The following is an 18,818-nucleotide window of genomic DNA, read 5'->3' as shown; positions in this document are numbered from 1 at the left end:
TATAACTAAGTAACCAGATATTCTACAATATAATGAGACAGAAATGGATACGCGCAATGACAAAAGGAGGATGTTTCTTATGTGCAGCACTCTGCTGTAAACCCAATCATTCTGCACCCCAAACATTGATATAAAACTCCAAAAGTCTTTCTACAGTTCAATGTCAAGCCTTAGGAAAAATATCTAACTAAAATATTACCAACTCAATACCAATTATTGTAAACAGAACCAGTTCTTAAAAAACAGCATGGACACGAGTAGCACAAAAACTCTACTTTCTTTTGATGACACTTAGTTAAGGAACATATCTTCATAAATAAGAAAAGCATTTACCTGCTCTTTAATTATGGTTAATTCAGAAACAATATTCTTTACACTGCTGTCTCGGTCTTTTTTATCCTTTCCAAAAGCTGGGTTATGTAAATTAACCTCTTTCATTGCTAAAAGATTTTGACCACTGCGTTTTCTAACCTAAAATAAGACCAAAAAATAAAATAATAATAAATAATAATAATAATGGAGTGGGAGTAGAAAGTAGGAAAAAAGAGATCAATGAATAAGTCACATGATTAAAACAAGTAATCTAAATAATCTACATAAGTAACATAACTTTTTAAATTTTGTCTGTATGTATGCTAAGCTCAGCTAAAAAACTGGTATCTCCTGGGTCAGTCTGTACTATTTGGTAGGATTTTACTGGGCATATATAGAAAACTCTGGTATGAATGTTTAGAGAAAATGTCATGCACTGGGACAAGCCATTTTGTCTATTTTTTGTAAACATTAACAATGGCTTTTGTCTTCAAAGATCAGTGACCAATTTCTAGAGCTCAGAGCTGAGATAACATCAGTACAGCTATATGACGGGCAAAGAAAAAAAAAATCATTCTAATTTGTATCTCTTTTTCAATAATGAAGGCCCTAGTCCAGTTGCATGGGTATGTACAAGTAGGATATCTGGTTTGCTTTAGAACGTCAGAAATATTGTTCTCCAAGGGCAAAGTCACCTTGTAGACACAGCCAAAAGCTCCACTTCCAAGATGATCCAAAATTGCATAGTTGCCTATGTATTTCGAAGGAGCTTTATTTTGATTAATGCTTTCAAGATTTTCAGCAATTTGCTTCAGTTCATCCTCCTAAAAAAAAAAAAAAATGGAAATGGGCACTATGATAATTTCCATTCTTGACCATATACCAGCCTGCCCAAATATTTAAAACTCAGGACTTACCACTAACAAATTCAACTTTGATACCAATTCTTCGTAGGCACTGATATCACGAACATAATGTCCTATATCAATGAAGATTTCAAACAAGTCGGTGGGGAAAAGTCTGCAGGGAAAACATGCACACATACACTTCATGTAGGTCTTGGTAACTGTTGCTCATTCCTTCCCTTTGGGATCTAGCTCACTCAGATTAATTAAACAAACTTAACTTCTTTAGGTTATCAACAAAGCGGGAGCAGATAGTACTCACCAGCTTACCTCACAAAAATGAACTAGAACTACAGTTCTTAAGGAATAATGAAAAGCAACCAGAGAGGAAAGTTTCTAGAGATGTGGTGTACAACATTGTGCTTATAGATGACAATATTGTGCTGTACAGTAAAAAAAAAAAAAATTTAAGAGGGCAGATCTCATGTTATGATACAGAATATACAGAATTTATTTGTAAAATATTTGGAGGTACGCATAAATATTTTGGGAAGGAATGTTTATGGAGTGTTTATGGAGTGTGGAACACTTTCATAAATGCCATTTGATTTGGTCCTCATATTAACCCTGGGAGGTAAATACTAACCCCACTTTTAAATGTTTTATGAAAATAAAATAAAAATACAGGTAAATGAAAAAAATGGAGAGATTTATGCAGCATTTCCAGGGTACTGATTTCAAGGGCCTAGTAAAATCATTAAGTCCACAAAAATGGTTTAGGGCCTTGAAATAAAACCTTATAATAATTGTACTTCTTTTCCTTCCCTCAAATTGAAGCATCATTTGTAAATAAGGTAATAACATAAAATGCTCCAATGCTTCTGAACAAAACACATTTTATTAACTCAAGTTCTTATTTCAATTCCACCTTATATCAGTAGAATTCTAGTAAGAATTGAGTCTATAATTTTGGCCAGCCTGGCCAACCTAATGGCATGCAGACCACACATGTAGGTACCTAGTGTTTGCCTCCCAAGGGGCCGATTTTTCTGTCACGATCACCAGCACAGCCTCCTGATCCAAGAACACCTAGCCTTTTCCCCTTCAAATGAGCTCCCATCCCATGAAAGATACCCTGACAAACACTGCTTTTTCTATTGATTAAGAGGAAATGGCTAGAACAACTTTGGAATTCCTGAATGCATAAGACCAAGCACTTATTTTGATATCATTCATTTAAAATGTTAATGTCCAAAAGAAAAAAAAAAGGAAAATTAAAAACCATAGTAGTCACAGCGACTAAGGAGAGCTGTATTGATTGATAAAGTGACTCATTCTCTTTCTTCATCATTTAATTCACTCTCAGTGTTAAGATATCACTAGGATAAGTCATTGCTATCTGTGGATTCTAAGAAATCTGAAAACACATGCTTTGCATACTGATTTATTCTTCTCTTATTGTTTGCATCTAAATCAGGTATGTGAAAACAGTTCAGTCTCATGATTGCTGGTCACTTAAATTTCTCTAAGCTCGTACCTTTTAAAGAGTGGTCTGTTTCTTTCCATACTGAAGAGAAACCTCAAGGCTCTGAATGCATAACACTGGAAAATAAAAGGGTGAGTGATTCTCAAATGGTGGCTCAGCAAATTAAGACATTTCCAGGATAAAATAATCATGAACTAAGCATTAAAGTGACTGGCCTGCATGGTAGCCAAAGCTTATGACTAAAAACAAAAACCATCAATACCTGGAGTAAGTCTTGTATTTTTAAAAAGCATTTATGTTGTAAAATGCTAGGATGTTAGCCTGATTCCACTCAGGACTTGTCATTAATTCCTTTCTAGAAAGTACAAAATGAACACAGAGACCAGAAATAAAATTCCTACTCTGAGAAAACCAAACATCCAAAGATTTTCAGGAGCTCAAGGTTTATTTTGTTTCCAACTTGCTATGTACGCCTCAATATTTATATGGCTTGTACGACAAAATAAACACTTGAAATGATGACATATAAAAATAGCCACAGGCACACTGGACTCAAACTTGACAAATTGGTCTCTTGAGCAAAGAGTCTTAAGCATTCCCCAAATAGAACAATCTACAGTAACTCCCGAGAACACTCAGAAAGAGGCTTGTGAGACTCTACCAAAGAAAAATAAACGTCTAAATGTCTGACAGCTTGCAGTGCCAAGAAAAAAAATAGAGAGCTCCCAGCCTGCACTTGGGCCTGTAGATATGCCACCACTAGGGTGATCGGGGGCTACTGAACTCGGATCCAGAATCATTCCATAAAATTATGGTTTGAATATAGGAGGGTCACAGATAAAATTGCACAGAGAGGCAGGCAGATAACACAATGACATGAAAGAACTTGGTGGAAGGTAGTGGAGGCAGTGAAAAAGTTGAGGACACAACTGCTCCTCAAAAACCATTTCAATTTGAATTTTTAAAAACCCTCTACTGGCTTAACAAAATGCATCTGCAGGATGGATTTGACCTATTCTGCTGTCCAGCATCATATCATGTGTCTGTGGTGCACCAAAGAAATTAAGTCTCACATCAGTACATTGTCATGAGTAGCTCTCTAAAACCACTGCCTGCCAGCACACAGATAACACCCAAAAATCATTCTGGGTGACAGCTCTTCAATCGGGTTGGAGGTAAACATGGTTTCTTCCTTTTCTAAATGACTTAGGGGAAAAATATGAGCCCCACATACTGCAAAGGCTTACTTTAAATCTGATTTTAATCTGTCTAATATCTTCAGGGACACTGGCCCCCTGATGCCCACTCCCCAACAAAACAGCATGCAGGACTGCAATAATGTGCACCCTTCTTACCTGCGAGGCCTCATCTCCCTCTCCCAACCACACACACACACCCCAGCTCTACTGAAAGGCCTACGCACACGCTAAGCTGCCAGGTTCTCACAGTTTCTCCATGGTATTCTTTCTGTGCAGAATGCCTTCCACCCTGCAGCAGATGCCATGGCTCCCCAATGCATACCCCTTTATTGACTTGGCAAGGCTCTTCTCATCCCCCAAGATCCATTTTATAGGCTTTCCTTTGTAAAGATGAAATGTAACTGACTGTGGTCCATGCTTAAAAATGGAATATAATTTTCCTCTTACGGTTTTCTGATACATAAGCATTACTTGTTTTGAAAAAAATAGAACTTAATTATAAGAAAAGAAATACACAAATAAAATCACCTAATCCTCCCACCCAGAGAAGCCACTGTTAAGCCTTTTATATTGTTTTAACAGCATTTGTTTTCATGCCAGCCTCCCTCATCAGATATTTTTCCCTCCCGGTCAGTACAGAAACCAGCACTAAAAATTACAGATTATATTATCAAAGTTTCCCCAGATTTCAGTAACTTGATACTGAAGAACAATGGACGTGCTTATTACCTGTAATAGGTTGGTTTTTGCCGCATTCTTTTGCTTGTTTGGTAAAATTAATTTTGCTATTGTATATACACCATTTTCCTGGAAGAATAAAGGGCACATGTTACCTGTGACCAATGCCAATGCCATGGAGATACAGAAACACAAATAAGTGACTAAACAATCTCAAAAATTAATATTAGAGAAGAAACGTTAGCATAATTTTAGAATTTTGTGTAAGTTTACAGAATAGTAAATATATCAATGTAATACTTTTAAAGCACCAAAGACTACAACCACAATCTTAAAATTTCAACTGTCTTTAAAGATGATAATAAAACATATCAATTTAAAGTAACTTAAATACTTTAAGAAAGAGTAGAAGATAAAAAGGAACTGAGTAAAGGGATCCAAGTATCTTTATACATTGCATTTTAAATGTCTAATTATGAAATCTAATTTTTCCTGGTACAGTTTGGTAGCTAAGTAATACACATAGATAAATTATTGTATAAAAGAAACTAGAAAAAATAAAAGAAACAAGAGTAATAGATGAAAAAAATGAATGTATGCATGGAAAGTCCAGAAAGTTATCCTTCTGGACTTACTCTAATACATACACAGCAGAATAAACAGCAAGTGGTAACTCATTGCTACTTTTCTATTACCTATTAAATATTTAATTTACTGAACTCTACTATATCTGGGCTTTTATATTATAACACTGAAGAACTTTACTTGCCTTCCTGCATTTATTCTTTAAGGCTATTCTATGAATCAGCTTTTAATTTCCCTGCTTTATATATGACAAAACCAAATCTCAGAGAGGCTAAGTTATTTTTCCAATGGCCGAGCCACCAGGTAATGATAGTAGAAAATGAACCTCAATCTGGCCAAGTCCAAATGCTCTACTCCACCACTATCCCTCTGATTTACTGAGCTTCCCTTCAGGCCTCTATTCATCAGTGATCTGATCTCTTATGACTTTTTATGTATTTATGTATTTTGAAATGGAAGCTGGATATATTCGTATGCTGCTTCCATATACTACTGTAGAGGTAGTGGATTGATTAGTGAATTATGCTTTGTGAAACTGGTTTGTTGGCAATATAGATTTTGTTGGTCTGTGTTTCAGTCACTTCTAGTGGAATAACCTGATGTACTCTTAATTCAAGTGACTGCTATCCTCAGCTCATGGTATCCTATAGGCCCCAAATTAAAGCAATTCAAAATAGCTTTAAAAAAAAAAAAGATAAAACGAAGAAAAAAACAAACCCACACATAAAATAGAGGAGAAAGCAGATTAACCACAGGACAGTTCTTTCTAAGCCAAGTGAGGTAAAGGAAGGACAAGACTATATAAAATGGAATTCTAGGGACATCTGGCTGGCTCAGTTGTTAGAGCATGGGACTCCCAAACTCAGGGTTTTGAGTCTGAGCTCCATGTTGAGTGTAGAGATTACTTAAAAATAAAACATTAGGCGCAGCCCGGGTGGCTCAGCAGTTTAGTGCCACCTTCAGCCCAGGGTGTGATCCTGGAGACCAGGGATCAAGTCCCACGTTAGGCTCCCTGCAAGGAGCCTGCTTCTCCCTCTGCCTATGTCTCTGCCTCTCTCTCTCTCTCTCTCTCTCTCTCTCTCTGTGTGTGTGTGTCTCTCATGAATAAATAAATAAAATCTTTTTTAAAAATAAATAAATAAAACATTAAAAAATTTTTTAAAAAATAAAAAATAAAATGGAATTCTAGGACTTAGATAAGATGTATTAAAATATCTTAAAACCACAGCATGGGATCCCAAAAGCTGTGATCTGGGATTCAGTCTGCCCCAAGGTGGGGTCCATGAGCAGTGATGTGGTTTGCAGCTAGACCCCGGAGAAGAGCGTTCTCACCTGGACCACCTGGTGGGCATTGGTGTCGTTGAGCACCAGCTCGGTGAGGGCAGCACAGCAGGCTGGAAGGAAAATCACCAAATGATTGTGTCTGTCATCACTGACTGCACTTTACACTGTTACATCAGTACTCTGGCTCCACAGGGAATCCTGTTAACAGAGTCACTCCTCAAAAAATGGCACCTTTCCCTCTGACACAGCTCTGGGGGACTTTCAATGGTATCTAACTCTGCTCTTCATGTGCATAAACACCCCACAGCAGCCTTTTATTTGGCGCTTACTGCATACCTGGAGGCAGCTTCACTATAATCCCCAGTGCCCAGCCTGTGCCTGGCACTTAGCAGGTGCTCAATAAATACATCTACAGTGGCTACATACCGGAGTACTTCAAATATAGGATCCAAGTTATCCCTTGTAATCAGAGGAAGTACTATGACTATCAGTGTTACTGATGAGAAAACTGATGTTCACAGAGATTGATAGACTAGGCCATAGAACTTGGTAAGTGGAGGAAGCCAGAAGTCCAGCTGGTCTGCCAGATGTTAAATTGTTAAATCCCACACTCTGAGCATGACCCCTCCTGCCTCCTTACAACTACCATGGCAGCCTCTGGTGACGTTCTCTACTGAGCCACTTCTTGTCCAACCAGTAATATACAGGATCCTCTAGCACAGAGCACCCATGCTACAGGCATTACATATATACTCCTATAGTTCTACCAGCCTGCCATCCTGCCGGCCCAACCGGTGCCTCTCTGCTCCCCTCCTATGGCTGCTGCAAGGCATCCAGCTTGGTCAGCAGCACAAAAGCTCCACTTGTCCCCAAAAGCCAGATGCCTTTGCGTGAACCTTATTCAGGTCGTGCCAAACTACCAAAAGCGGGTGCAGACATAGGCTCCTGCTTTGCTGTGGCAAAAGAGGCTCTGTCCTCCCTTAAGAGCTCACATGGAGTAAGAAGGCGCTCCCTTGCTCCCAGTGGGATGGACATGCGCGTTGTAGAATTTCCCTTTAGGAGGGTACCTGAGGTCTAGAAAATATAGGGAAACGTGATTCTGGCCACAAAGTGAACTGAGTTCTCTAATCCAGGTTCACCAGTAATAGAGCTAATATTCTACTCTCTTTATATCTGACTCGTGTGCTGACTTCTAAATGTGTTCAGAATGTAAAAGGGAGAGAGAGGATTGTGATATCACTCACCTGCAAGTCCAAGACGGGTATTGGGAAGTTTCAGGTATCTACATGGATTTAACTTTACATTTTTTAAAACTTATAAATTGTGCCTACTTAATATTATCATACAAACAGAATAACAAATTATTATAATAGAAAATAATAAAATAATATGTTAAACAGTATCAAATACTAAAACATAATAATGTGATATAATTACCTGCTTGAAGAGAAAAAGTGTTTTCTTGTATTTCCCGGGGGCTTAAATCTTCTGACAAATGAAGCTGCTGGATTCTGCCCGCTGCGTTTGCACTGGACAGGCTGCCGATGGAAGAGCGATCGGAAACAAAATTTCTGTCTCTGAAAAAGGAAAGTTAATGCGCAATTTATCAATTTTCCTTCATGGTCAGTGCTTTCTGGGTCCTGTTTAAGGACGGTTTGCCTCAGGGATCCCCGGGTGGCCCAGCGGTTTGGTGCCTGCCTTCAGCCCAGGGTGTGATCCTGGGGACCCAGGATTGAGTCCCGTGTCAGGCTCCCTGCATGGAGCCTGCTTCTCCCTCTGCCTGTGTCTCTGCCTCTCTCTCTGTGTGTCTCATGAATAAATAAATGAAATCTTAAAAAAAAAAAAAAGGGTTGCCTTCCCCAGGCCATGAAGTTTCCCCCTATGTTATCTTTATTGTTTCACCTTCCAATCCACCTAGAATGGATTCCTGTGTGTAGTGTGAAGCAGCGGTCCTTTCCTTCCTTCTTCATTCCTGCCTTCCCTCCTGCTTCCTTTTATGGTTACGGAACTAACTCAGCACTATTTATTGAAAACTCTGTCATTTCCCCCACTGCTCCACATGTCCACCATTGTTTTTTTTTTAAGATCTTATTTTGAAGTCATCTCTACACCAATGTGGGGATAGAACCAACAACTCTGAGATCAAGAGTTGCATGCTCCATTGACTAAGCCAGTCAGGAGCGACCCCCCACCCCCTTCACCTTTGTTTTTGAACTCTTCCGCAGCTACCAATTCACCCAACTACATTTCAGTATTCATCATTCTGAGTTTTCTTTTTCCAAGCAATTCCAATCTTACTTTATTTTGATAAAGGTCTTTTCTATGATTTTTTTTAAATTCTTTTGCTTTATTCTCTAACCTAAGATATCAGTTATCCACAGGTTGAAAATTCATGGTCTCCTTCATTTTAAAATGGTTCTCATTCCTTTGTCTTTTTCCTCCACATTATGTATAAATTTTTCAAGCATGCCCTTCCTTGTACTAATTCCAGTTTCTGTCTGGTGTGCTGATGAATGTCTTAATTCTGCAGATTATTCAGTCCTTGCCTTTTTTCCTAGCTCTGCAATCTCTCTCCGCCCTGTTTTGTTATCCTAGCATCTCATCTTTAATCTCAGGTCATAAATGTCATGTTCTTTTTAACATCTTTGAAAAAATAAAGCACTTGTTTTTCTGTTTACTCAAGGTAACATCTTCCACAATAGCTTCTTTGTGTCTTTTATTGTTTTTTCCCTTTTCTTTTATGTGGCTACTATATATCTTTTTCATTTATTTATTTTTTATGGCAGCAGCTCTATCTGGATTTTTTTGTGCCTAAATAGAACATAGATGGAGTCTCTCTTTGGCTTCCCTCCCATGTCATCTGGGCCCACTAGTGCCCTTCCTTCAGTTCACACTGGAAAGGTAATGAGCTAAGTCAAAGGATAGTCACAATTGTTTACCTAATCTGTCAACCAAATTATGTTAAAACTCAAATTATAAAGAGCACTGCCCTTACTCAAGTAGTAGCCCTGCAGGAACTGCTCTGGAGCTTAGGTTTGTAGGTGAATGGGCATGAAGAGGTTTCCTGGAAACTGCCTTGACAACAATCCCTGTTCCTACTTAAGCCAGCAGACAACCTGGCAATCTCCACCCCTTGTACCAGCTCCAGGCAGCCCAGGGGCAGACACAAGTTCTGAAAGGATATTGTTTAGTCAGCTGGGGCAATAAATTCTCCCAGAGCACTGAGACATATTTAACATAGAATAAGTGTTGACATATATCATTTTCCCAGGGAAGAATTTTCTAACGTTACACCATAGAAATGGATTGGCAAACTGACTCTTTAGATGTGAAAGAACTCATCTCTCTCAAGGATCATTACATTGTGAGCAAAAGAGGAAAACTGGTGCCTTGTATTAAATATATGTGCTAAAACAGTAGGTTTTATCTCTGAAGTATTGCTTAACAATTGTAAAATTTAATGTTAACATCAAGAAAATAACTGCTCTCTAAAAGGGCAATTCATAGCTGTTGTAATAGGTGTATCAGCCACCAATAATACCCACCACTACCATCAGCATCAACATCAGCACCCTATAAATGAAAGCAAAAAATAAATAAATAAATAAAAACAAAAAAATTGCTAAATGTTCAAGGAGCTACCTTACTACACAACAGTACTAATGAAAGATTTATAATTTATACTTTTGAGATTTTTATGTGATACCCATAAAAGCAAGTAGGGGCACCTAGGTGGCTCAGTCAGTTAAGTGTCTGCCTTTGGCTCAGGTCATGATCTCCAGGTCCTAGGATCCAGCCCCACATAGGGCTCCCTGCTCAGCAAGAAGTCTGCTTCTCCCTCTGCTCCTCCTCATGCTCATGCTCTCTCTCACTCTGCCCTCTCTCTCTCAAATAAATAAATAAAAATAAAAACCTTAAAAAAAAAGCAAGTGGATTGTCAACAGCTTATATTTTTTTCCTTTGTTTTGATAATGACAGAAATCATTAATAAAGCTACTTTCCATATTTCTATAGTCTGTTCTTATGCTTTGAAACATTCCCTCCCAGAAAATGAAGTTGATAACATACAGTTCCATAATAATTTTAGGTACTAGAACTTTCCCATTGATGGTACCAGAAGATGTCTTTATCCATTGTTTCAATATATCTAATACATACTTATTGCAACATACTTCTAATAAATTTCAATTTGAAACTATTTTAATAACCATTCCTTCTCCATATTCAAAGCTTTGAATGTCATTAGAATTTTACTTTTAAAAGAGAGAAGACAAGATGTTAACCCACCTTAAGAGCACTGCAATGAAAATTTAGAAAGGAAAGAAGAGCAACTGGTGGGCCAGGGTCAGCAACATGGCAATCATTTGATCAATAATATTTTCTCCTATTTTAACTAAGGATTATATATCTGTTCTTTAATTGCAAGTTTTGCTTTCTCTTTGTAGATGAATGACATATATTCAAATGCAGGCATTTTAGTAAAATAGTAAATTTAAAGTAAAATTACAAGTAAAATTATTATACTTGTTGGGATTACAATATGTATAGAGTGTGTCAAGAAAAAAGTGGTAAGATAAATGTTTTCTTGTGGTTGTTGGGTCTCGTTCAATCTACATCTGCAAATGGACAGCCTTCTCTATTCCCAGCACTGTAATGGAGACTGGTGATACAAAGATAAATATTTCAGGGCTCCTATGAAACTTTCAGGGCTCCTATGAAAAGATAAATGCCCTGTGTGTTTGTGACAAGTATAAATGATTCTCCATAACATGAAGGACCAAAGAGCAGAAGGAAGCAAGCAAATCGTGTGCCAAATCTGCCACTGAATGGCAGAGTCCCCAACCTTTAGTGACTAAGGTAAAATAGGCCACAGCCTCCTCTGACTCACCCTCGTAAAATATGAAGAAGCTGCTTGATGCCTCCCCAAATGCGAATTTCCACACTGGTCTCAGGGTCCTCACAAACTTGAACCAGAATCCAGACAACACTCCAGAGCAGCTTCAGGTGGTCAGAGTGGAGCAGACTGAGGAGGATGGGTATCCCCTCATAGAGCTTCACCTGCTCTTTCACCTGGGGTTCGGCACAAAGCAGGCGTAGTAACTCCGCAGTTAATCTTGAAGCGGATGGGAGGTGGGGTGAGGATGAGAATCACAGCACAGTGGGTTACTGACTTTGCATTTAGACTAGAGCTATCATCACTGCAGCGCACTAACATTTTCTAAGTCACAGGTCAACATATGTTTTCTGTAAAGGGCTGGATCACAGTACAGCATTTCAGGCTTTGGTAGCCATACAGTTTCTGTCACAACTACCCAACCAAGCCAACATATGCAAAAGCAGCCACAGATAACACATAAAAACAAATGGCATGGCTATGTGCCAATAAATCTTTATTTACAAAAACAGGCAGGGAGCCAAATATAGCCTGCAGATCATAGTTTGCTGACCACTGTTATGAATTATAGCCTCACTATAAGCTCATTGGTCTGGTTAAAAACCTACTAACCAGCAAATAGATATCAAGTACATACAATGCCATCCGCATTGCGCTGATGACAAAAGAAATAATAGATCTATCATATTCTTCAGAAACTTACTATGTAGTTAAAAAAAAAAAAACCAAGATACTAATACAAAATGCCAAAACCACTACAATGCAAGGAGATTAAATGCAATGTGCCTAGTGAATATCTGGAGAGTAAATTAATGATACCATCAGACACGTAGGGCTCAGCAGACCTCTAAACATTATGATGATGGACATCTCATAGAACCATCCTTAACCCTCCAGTCTTAGATTCTAAACACTCTCTGGATAATGTCATCCATTTCCATGACTTCAAACACTCCCTCTATCCTGAGCCATGAGCTCAGCCCAGGCATCACTATCAATCTCCAGAAGTTCTGGCCACAGGTACTCACCCCACTGGTTCTCAACTCAAAGTCATTATTCTCCTACCCAGACTGGCTCTTCCTCTTATATCCCCAGTATTGATTCATGATACCACAGTCTTTCCAATTTTCCAATCCAGAAGACAGAATCATCCAAGATATTTCCTTTTTCTTTCCCAATCCACCACTGCCAATAAAGAATGTTCAGTGCCCCCCATTTTCCTAGGCAACTGCTGACATTAATTCTCTTACAGGTCATGCAGTTGTAACCCCACTGCTCTTCCCATTCCGGTGATCCTTGATTGTGTTCAAGACATAAGTGCCTCTGTCACTTGTCTCTCTTATCTTCTCGTGCCCACATTGCTCCACAGTTCCTTCCCCCTGGGCCAATTTCCCATAGCTCCAATTCCTCCCAAACTTTTGTGCTCTGACATTCAGAACATATGTTCTTTAGCAAATAGTGTTCTTCACCTCCTTGAACTTTGTACACCAAACACCACTCCTTGCTCTAAGTGGATCTCATTGTGTGGCTATAATCCCCACTCCACTCAACCCCACACATTGCTATTAGAGTAATCTTCCCCTCAAATAAATCTGATCATGCTTAAAATCTTTCTGTAAGTCCCCATAATGCACATGAATAAAAACCACACTCTTATTTGGCACAAAAAAGCTCATTGTGACCTAGCTAAAAGCATCTTGTTGCTTCTTCTATAAAATATAGAAATTGCTAGGGTTATTGTGCACATCAAGTGAGTTGACACACAAAAATGCTTAAAGCAAGGCCTGGTATATAGAGAAAGCCAGATTAAAAATTAGCTATACATTTAACTTATCACTAACTGCCTAACCTAGTTTTCTGGTACTTTCTCTCCTGCACTCTGATACAGCTATGCCCAACCATGCAGTTCCTCTAACACATGTTAGAGGTGTCTCCATGTGGGAGCATATTCTGTTTCCACTTTTTCTCTCCTTTTGCCCAAGTTACTCCCTCTTCCTTCAAGAAACTTGGCATGACTCCTAGCTCTGACTGGGAGCTTCTGCTCTATGTTCCCAGAGTGTCCAGTGTATACATCAACCACACCACCTAAAGTGCTATGGTGAAACCTTTGACCTGCATGCCCATCCCCTCTCTTATGCTATATACTCTATATCATTCATCTTTGGTGTTCTAACACCAGTGCAGAGGCTGTTGTCCTAGAAATGAGCTCAGGCAAGCAGGCTGTAAGTATAGTTTGTAAAAGAGGATAAAATTGACTTTAAAGAAAGGCTCAAGGGGATTTACTATGGTAAGTGGGTTCCATTACTTAGTATTTCTATCATCTGTTTTACCTCTTCAGAAAATCGTGACTTACTTAACTAAATATCAAATGATGTAGGTTGCAACTCTATTAAAAACAACTTAATAACTAACTGGATACAATAATTCTTTAGAACAATATGTAGTTCATGCAAAAATGAATACATTTTAGATTCTGTTTAGAGTTAATAGTAACAGGTGGTCATGAAGTAAGTCAGTAGCTATCCTAAATTTTTTTGCCTTAAAATAGAGTTTAACAATCTAACAATTTATTCAATAATCTGAAATTACCAAAAATAGAGCCACCTCAGAGTTTCTTGTTTCTTTCCTTCAAGAGACAGGATGTAAAAAAAAAAAATTTATTTTTTTAATAAATAAAAATATTAAAGATGTGATCATAAGATTGATATAATTCTATTCTATGCCCAGATCTACAAGTGATGCAAGACCAAAGATGAATCAATATCCCTCTTTGCTCTAGTGTCTTTATAAAAACCTAAATAGAAAATAAATGTAAAGTAACTCATGGCATTCAGTTAATAATGTAAATAGCATGACATAATAAAAATAATGATAATCACTTTCATCGAATATATATTGTCTTTTTCCTTGTTAGCAATCCTACCTTTTGGAAAGCAAGTCATATTCATGTAAAATCATCAGCAGATTTTCTACAATGTTGAGTTCACTTATCTTCTCCCTACATTCTGGACTACAAATTGAAAATTATTAGTAACTACTAAAAACATACTTCACCATAGCCATTCATTTAATACCCTAGCTCTCATCTTATTGTGGAAAGAGAAACAAAAAGGAATATAATGGGATCCCTGGGTGGCTCAGCGGTTGAGTACCTGCCTTCGGCCCAGGGTGTGATCCTGGAGTCCCGGGACTGAGTCCCACATCAGGCTCCCTGCATGGAGCCTGCTTCTCCCTCTGCTTGTGTCTCTGCCTCTCTCTCTCTCTCTCTGTCTCTCATGAATAAATAAATAAAATCTTAAAAAAAAAAAAAAGGCAATATAACTCCATGGAGCTGGGCTACATCAAATTCCAATGTTCAACAAATGCTATGTCATCAATTTAAATTTGGTTAATAAAAGTACGATGATACCATGATCCTCTTTCTCCAAAAAGAATCATAGGCTGTTCATATAAAAGTAATGATCAGCAATATTAACAAGAAAAGATATAAAAATGACCTATATGGGCCTACAAAATATAATTGAATATTATTATCCATTCATAAAAAAGAAGGAAATCCTGCCATTTGTGACAACATGGAAGAAGCTGGAAGGAATTGTACTAAGTGAAATAAGCCAGACAGAGAAAGGTAAACACTGTATGATATCAATTATATGTGGAATCTAAAACAAAAAACAAAAGAACTGATTGCATAGAAACAGACATTAGCATGGTGAGTGGTTGCCAGGGGCTGGACAGAGGGGAAATACAGGTTAAAGGTATAATCTTTCAGTTACAAGAAGAATGAGTACTGAGGATCTAATGTACAGCATGGAGACTACAGTTAGTAGTATGGTATTTTATTTTTTAAAAGATTTTATTTATTATTTGACAGAGAGAGCATAAGCAGAGAGAGCTGCAGGCAGAGAAATAGGCTCTCTGCTGAATGGGAAACCTGATGCAGGATTCAATCTCAGGACCCCAAGATCATGACCTGAGCAGAAGGCAGTTGCCTAACCAAGTGAGCTACCCAGGAACCCAATAGTATGGTATTTTACACTTAAAAGCTGATGAGAACACTTCTTAAGTGTTCTTATTGCATATACACACGAAAGAGTTAAGTGTGTGATGTGATGAGTGAATAAATTCTCTTGAGCCCGCTAATCACTCCACACATAATGTACATCAAATCATCATGTTGTACACTTTAAACATATGCAATTATATGTGTCAATTATTCTGTATCAAGTTAAAAAATAAAAACAAAAAAAAAGCATTGATTCACTTATTGGCATAAAAATATATTTAAAGCATTTATTTAAAATAATCATGACATCTATAAAAGAACATGTTATCCAAAATTATTTAAAGAGTAAAAATGTTCCAAAATGTTTTATATGTTAGAATAAATATACAAGAGAGAATTTTTTTTATGGTCAGGGAGATTTCGTTGTCAAAGATATATTGTGGTTATTTTGGAAGTACAAGTATCTGAGGGTTGGATGAAAGACGAGGTAAGTATTTCTGGTCAGGAAAAAAGAAACTGTCATTTTCCCCTCCAACTTATGTTTTAAAATGATACTTTTTCATCCAGGATCCTCTTCAATATAGTAATGCTACTTCATGCTTATTTTTCACAAATTATAACTAAGTAGGCAAGTAACTAGAGAAACTGATCTATTTTTTCATCTTTCCCACCTAAACTGCAATGGCAGTGGAACTGGAAAGATATTAAAATACACTTACCTTTCAGCTAAACTAGCCAGAGCCAGAAGGGCACCCAACAAAACATTAGTATCTCGGGCACCAAGTAAATTTACTAATGTCTGAAAAATGAAGTAAGAGAAAGTTTCATTGTGTTAGTACTACAAGCTTCTTGAGTGGTATAATGTTTCTTTCAAAGAACATTGAGGCTTAACCTCAAGAGGAGTTTTATTAAAATTCATCACACCCAGCTCTTTGAAGAGGTAGGGCTCCTTCCTGCTTTGAAACTCAAGATTAGTTCCTTGTGCCTTTCCTCACCCAGAGCAGGAAGCAAAAGGGACCAAGATACATGGCCAAGGTGTGCTCAGGGTATCCCTTCTGTCTCTTCTGACCTCTCCCCAAAAAGAAGTAAGGAGACTAATGGTAGAAACCACAATACTGGGAGCAACCAGTCATTGAGAACTCATTCTGAACCAGACACTGCATTAGGTCCTTTCCAAGACGTGGTACCTTTTTCCCCTAAACTAAGCAAGATATGTCAACATTACTAAGCACTTCATTTGCCTTTCAGATTTCTAATTGATGTTGAAAGAGCATGAATCAATGCTTCCAGGCATCATGCTAAGCAACATGACTTAGCCGGACTTCTGTGCCTTATCAGTTGTCTTCTCTGAATTCCCATTAATGCAAATTCACTCTTCTCTCTAGACTTTTAGAATTCAGAGTTCCCCAAAGTGCACACCCTGACATATTTCAGGCCAGAGCTGCAAGCCGTGCAACAACTGCTTGCCTGATTTTTGGTATCTGTTAGGTCAATTTTTTCTCCTTAATGTTTTCATTCATTTTTTTTATGAAGCTAACATTACCTTTATTTCTCTGATCCCCTCCCTTTATTCTTCTCTCACTTTTTTCTCTGATCTTCTAACACAATGTTCCCCAAACTTCAGTCCCTGACATATCATTCCCAGAATTTTTGCCACAACTACTTAACTCCTTAATGCTACTCAAAAATATTCGTCGGGATCTAACTGATAATATTGGTAAAATATATGTAGTTATTGAAATGGAAAGCATTGATTTGTATATAACCTATCTCCTATACATGAGCAGCATGTAGGAACACATTTTTAGGCAACCTGCTCTAATAAATGCTTTAAAGTGGCCTTTGCGGCTATGAGAACTCAACAGATTATTGAGAGTTGACTGTAGGCAGCTACCATCTACTTATGCTATAGATATAAATTTAGTCGTTTGAATAAACCTGCATCTATTCATCTTGAAATATATATCTGATCCATATGCTTGTAATACTATACTACCTGATTATAATGTTGAACCATATGAGATTTCCCTATAGACATGATAATTTCATATGGTTCAAACATATTCAACCCCATGTGCCACAGGGAATATATTTATATGTATCCACACATTTTATTTGCTCATTTATAAACACACACTTAGGGACAGTTTAAATATAGCTAGGGTTTCTCAAGCAACATTTAAATAAAGCAATGAACTTGGTTGTTATTAAGTGGCATAGGAAAAAGAAAAAAAAACAGAGTTTCAGAAAACCTGTTTGCTATTTCTATATTTACACCTTAGGCCAATAAAGAATATTAAAGGATTAGCAGAGATTTACAATTCTAGGCTAGGTTAGCAGGTTTGTGAACTATAATTATAAGAAACCTGATCATGGGGCTCTGACCTGTGATCCACTATCATATGTGGATGTGAACCACTATCATATGAAGTTGAAGTGCTCACTCCCTCTGCAACCACTCACCTTATGGGCTCCGCTTGTGGTGACCCATTCTCTTTGGTCTTTGACAGCAGCAAGTTTTTGAAAAATATCTATAAAAGGAAGGAAATAACTCAGCAAGGGATTCAGCACTTAAAGGCAGCAGTATTTATAGAATCTCAGGTCTAAAGCACTGAGAGGCAAGCAGAGAAAGGACAAATGGGAAAGCAGAGAACACAAAAATAACAATGGAGGGAAGTGGAACAGGATTATGTTGTTTTGATTTTTTTTACTCTGAGAATTATCTCTTAAGCTCAACTAATAATTTTTATATTTTACTATTATAATAATAAGATGTGGAGATAGCAAAAAGGCAAACAATTCCTTCCATTTAAAGTTGAATGAGTTTCTCAACATCATTACAAGTTCAACATGAAACCAACTCTTCAAAGATCCTCCCTATAAAGATTTCTTTTTTTTTTTTCCTATAAAGATTTCAAATATAAAGAGGAGAGGGAAAGCCCCTGAAGGTGAAAGGTGAGCAAGGTTCCTCAGATGAAGGGAACAGTTGTTCTCAAAGAAACTTCCTGGTGCCTAGGGATCTCCACGTACTCTCCTCTCCCTGTAACTGAGAATCAGTGTGTTGTCCTGGAAACAAATATGGGAAACCAGACAGTTCACACAAAAATGGACCATCATCCCACTACAACAGGGGACCTACAGCTCATCAACCCTGGAGAGGATGGAAGGTGGGGCTGGAAAGAACCTCCAGAGAGAGAAGATTGAGTGCCACACACCCAGACCAATGTTTTCACACTCTCTTCATCACATCAGGATCTTTTTTCTTTCTTTTTTATGTTCAGAATGTTTTAAATTTTATGAGGTAGGTATTATTATTAGCCCAACTTTATAGATGAAAAGTGGTTAACCTCTGACATCTTAATAGAAATCAGAGGAGGCAAAAACCATTTTTACTACAATCTGCCATTATGGAAGTCTCTCTTGCATTAAAATAAGTGAAAATCTTCAACATGAAATTGGGCTTTTCAAGTTAAGAGTTGTGATCTAATGTTTTCCTTCTGGGTATATTTTGCCACTGAATATAGCAATT

The 18,818-nt window shown here is 37.7% G+C and overlaps 1 protein-coding gene across 9 annotated transcripts in view; it reads right to left on the bottom strand.

Moving 5' to 3' along the window:
* The window catches only part of NEK10 (NIMA related kinase 10), a 230,932-nt gene that overhangs the window by 163,987 nt on the left and 48,127 nt on the right, over nucleotides 1-18,818 (bottom strand). For 8 of the 9 annotated variants that reach the window (XM_041734504.1, XM_041734495.1, XM_041734497.1 and 5 more), the window contains 11 exons: nucleotides 17,753-17,820; nucleotides 16,009-16,088; nucleotides 14,207-14,293; nucleotides 11,278-11,502; nucleotides 7,827-7,966; nucleotides 6,438-6,499; nucleotides 4,572-4,649; nucleotides 2,695-2,759; nucleotides 1,230-1,332; nucleotides 1,008-1,136; nucleotides 334-471 (listed from right to left, as the gene is read on the bottom strand). In XM_041734504.1, coding sequence (XP_041590438.1) covers nucleotides 334-471; nucleotides 1,008-1,136; nucleotides 1,230-1,332; nucleotides 2,695-2,759; nucleotides 4,572-4,649; nucleotides 6,438-6,499; nucleotides 7,827-7,966; nucleotides 11,278-11,502; nucleotides 14,207-14,293; nucleotides 16,009-16,088; nucleotides 17,753-17,820 — 1,175 coding nt within the window. Of the gene's footprint in view, nucleotides 1-333; nucleotides 472-1,007; nucleotides 1,137-1,229; nucleotides 1,333-2,694; nucleotides 2,760-4,571; nucleotides 4,650-6,437; nucleotides 6,500-7,826; nucleotides 7,967-11,277; nucleotides 11,503-14,206; nucleotides 14,294-16,008; nucleotides 16,089-17,752; nucleotides 17,821-18,818 lie in introns of those variants that run through there. The other variant, XM_041734502.1, reaches the window with a different exon arrangement.

This window comes from Vulpes lagopus, chromosome 19 (genome assembly GCF_018345385.1).
Source record: "Vulpes lagopus strain Blue_001 chromosome 19, ASM1834538v1, whole genome shotgun sequence".
Taxonomy (NCBI): Eukaryota; Metazoa; Chordata; class Mammalia; order Carnivora; family Canidae; genus Vulpes; species Vulpes lagopus.
The sequence above is the reverse complement of the archived record's forward strand: the minus strand, read 5'-3'. Positions and strand labels throughout refer to the sequence as shown.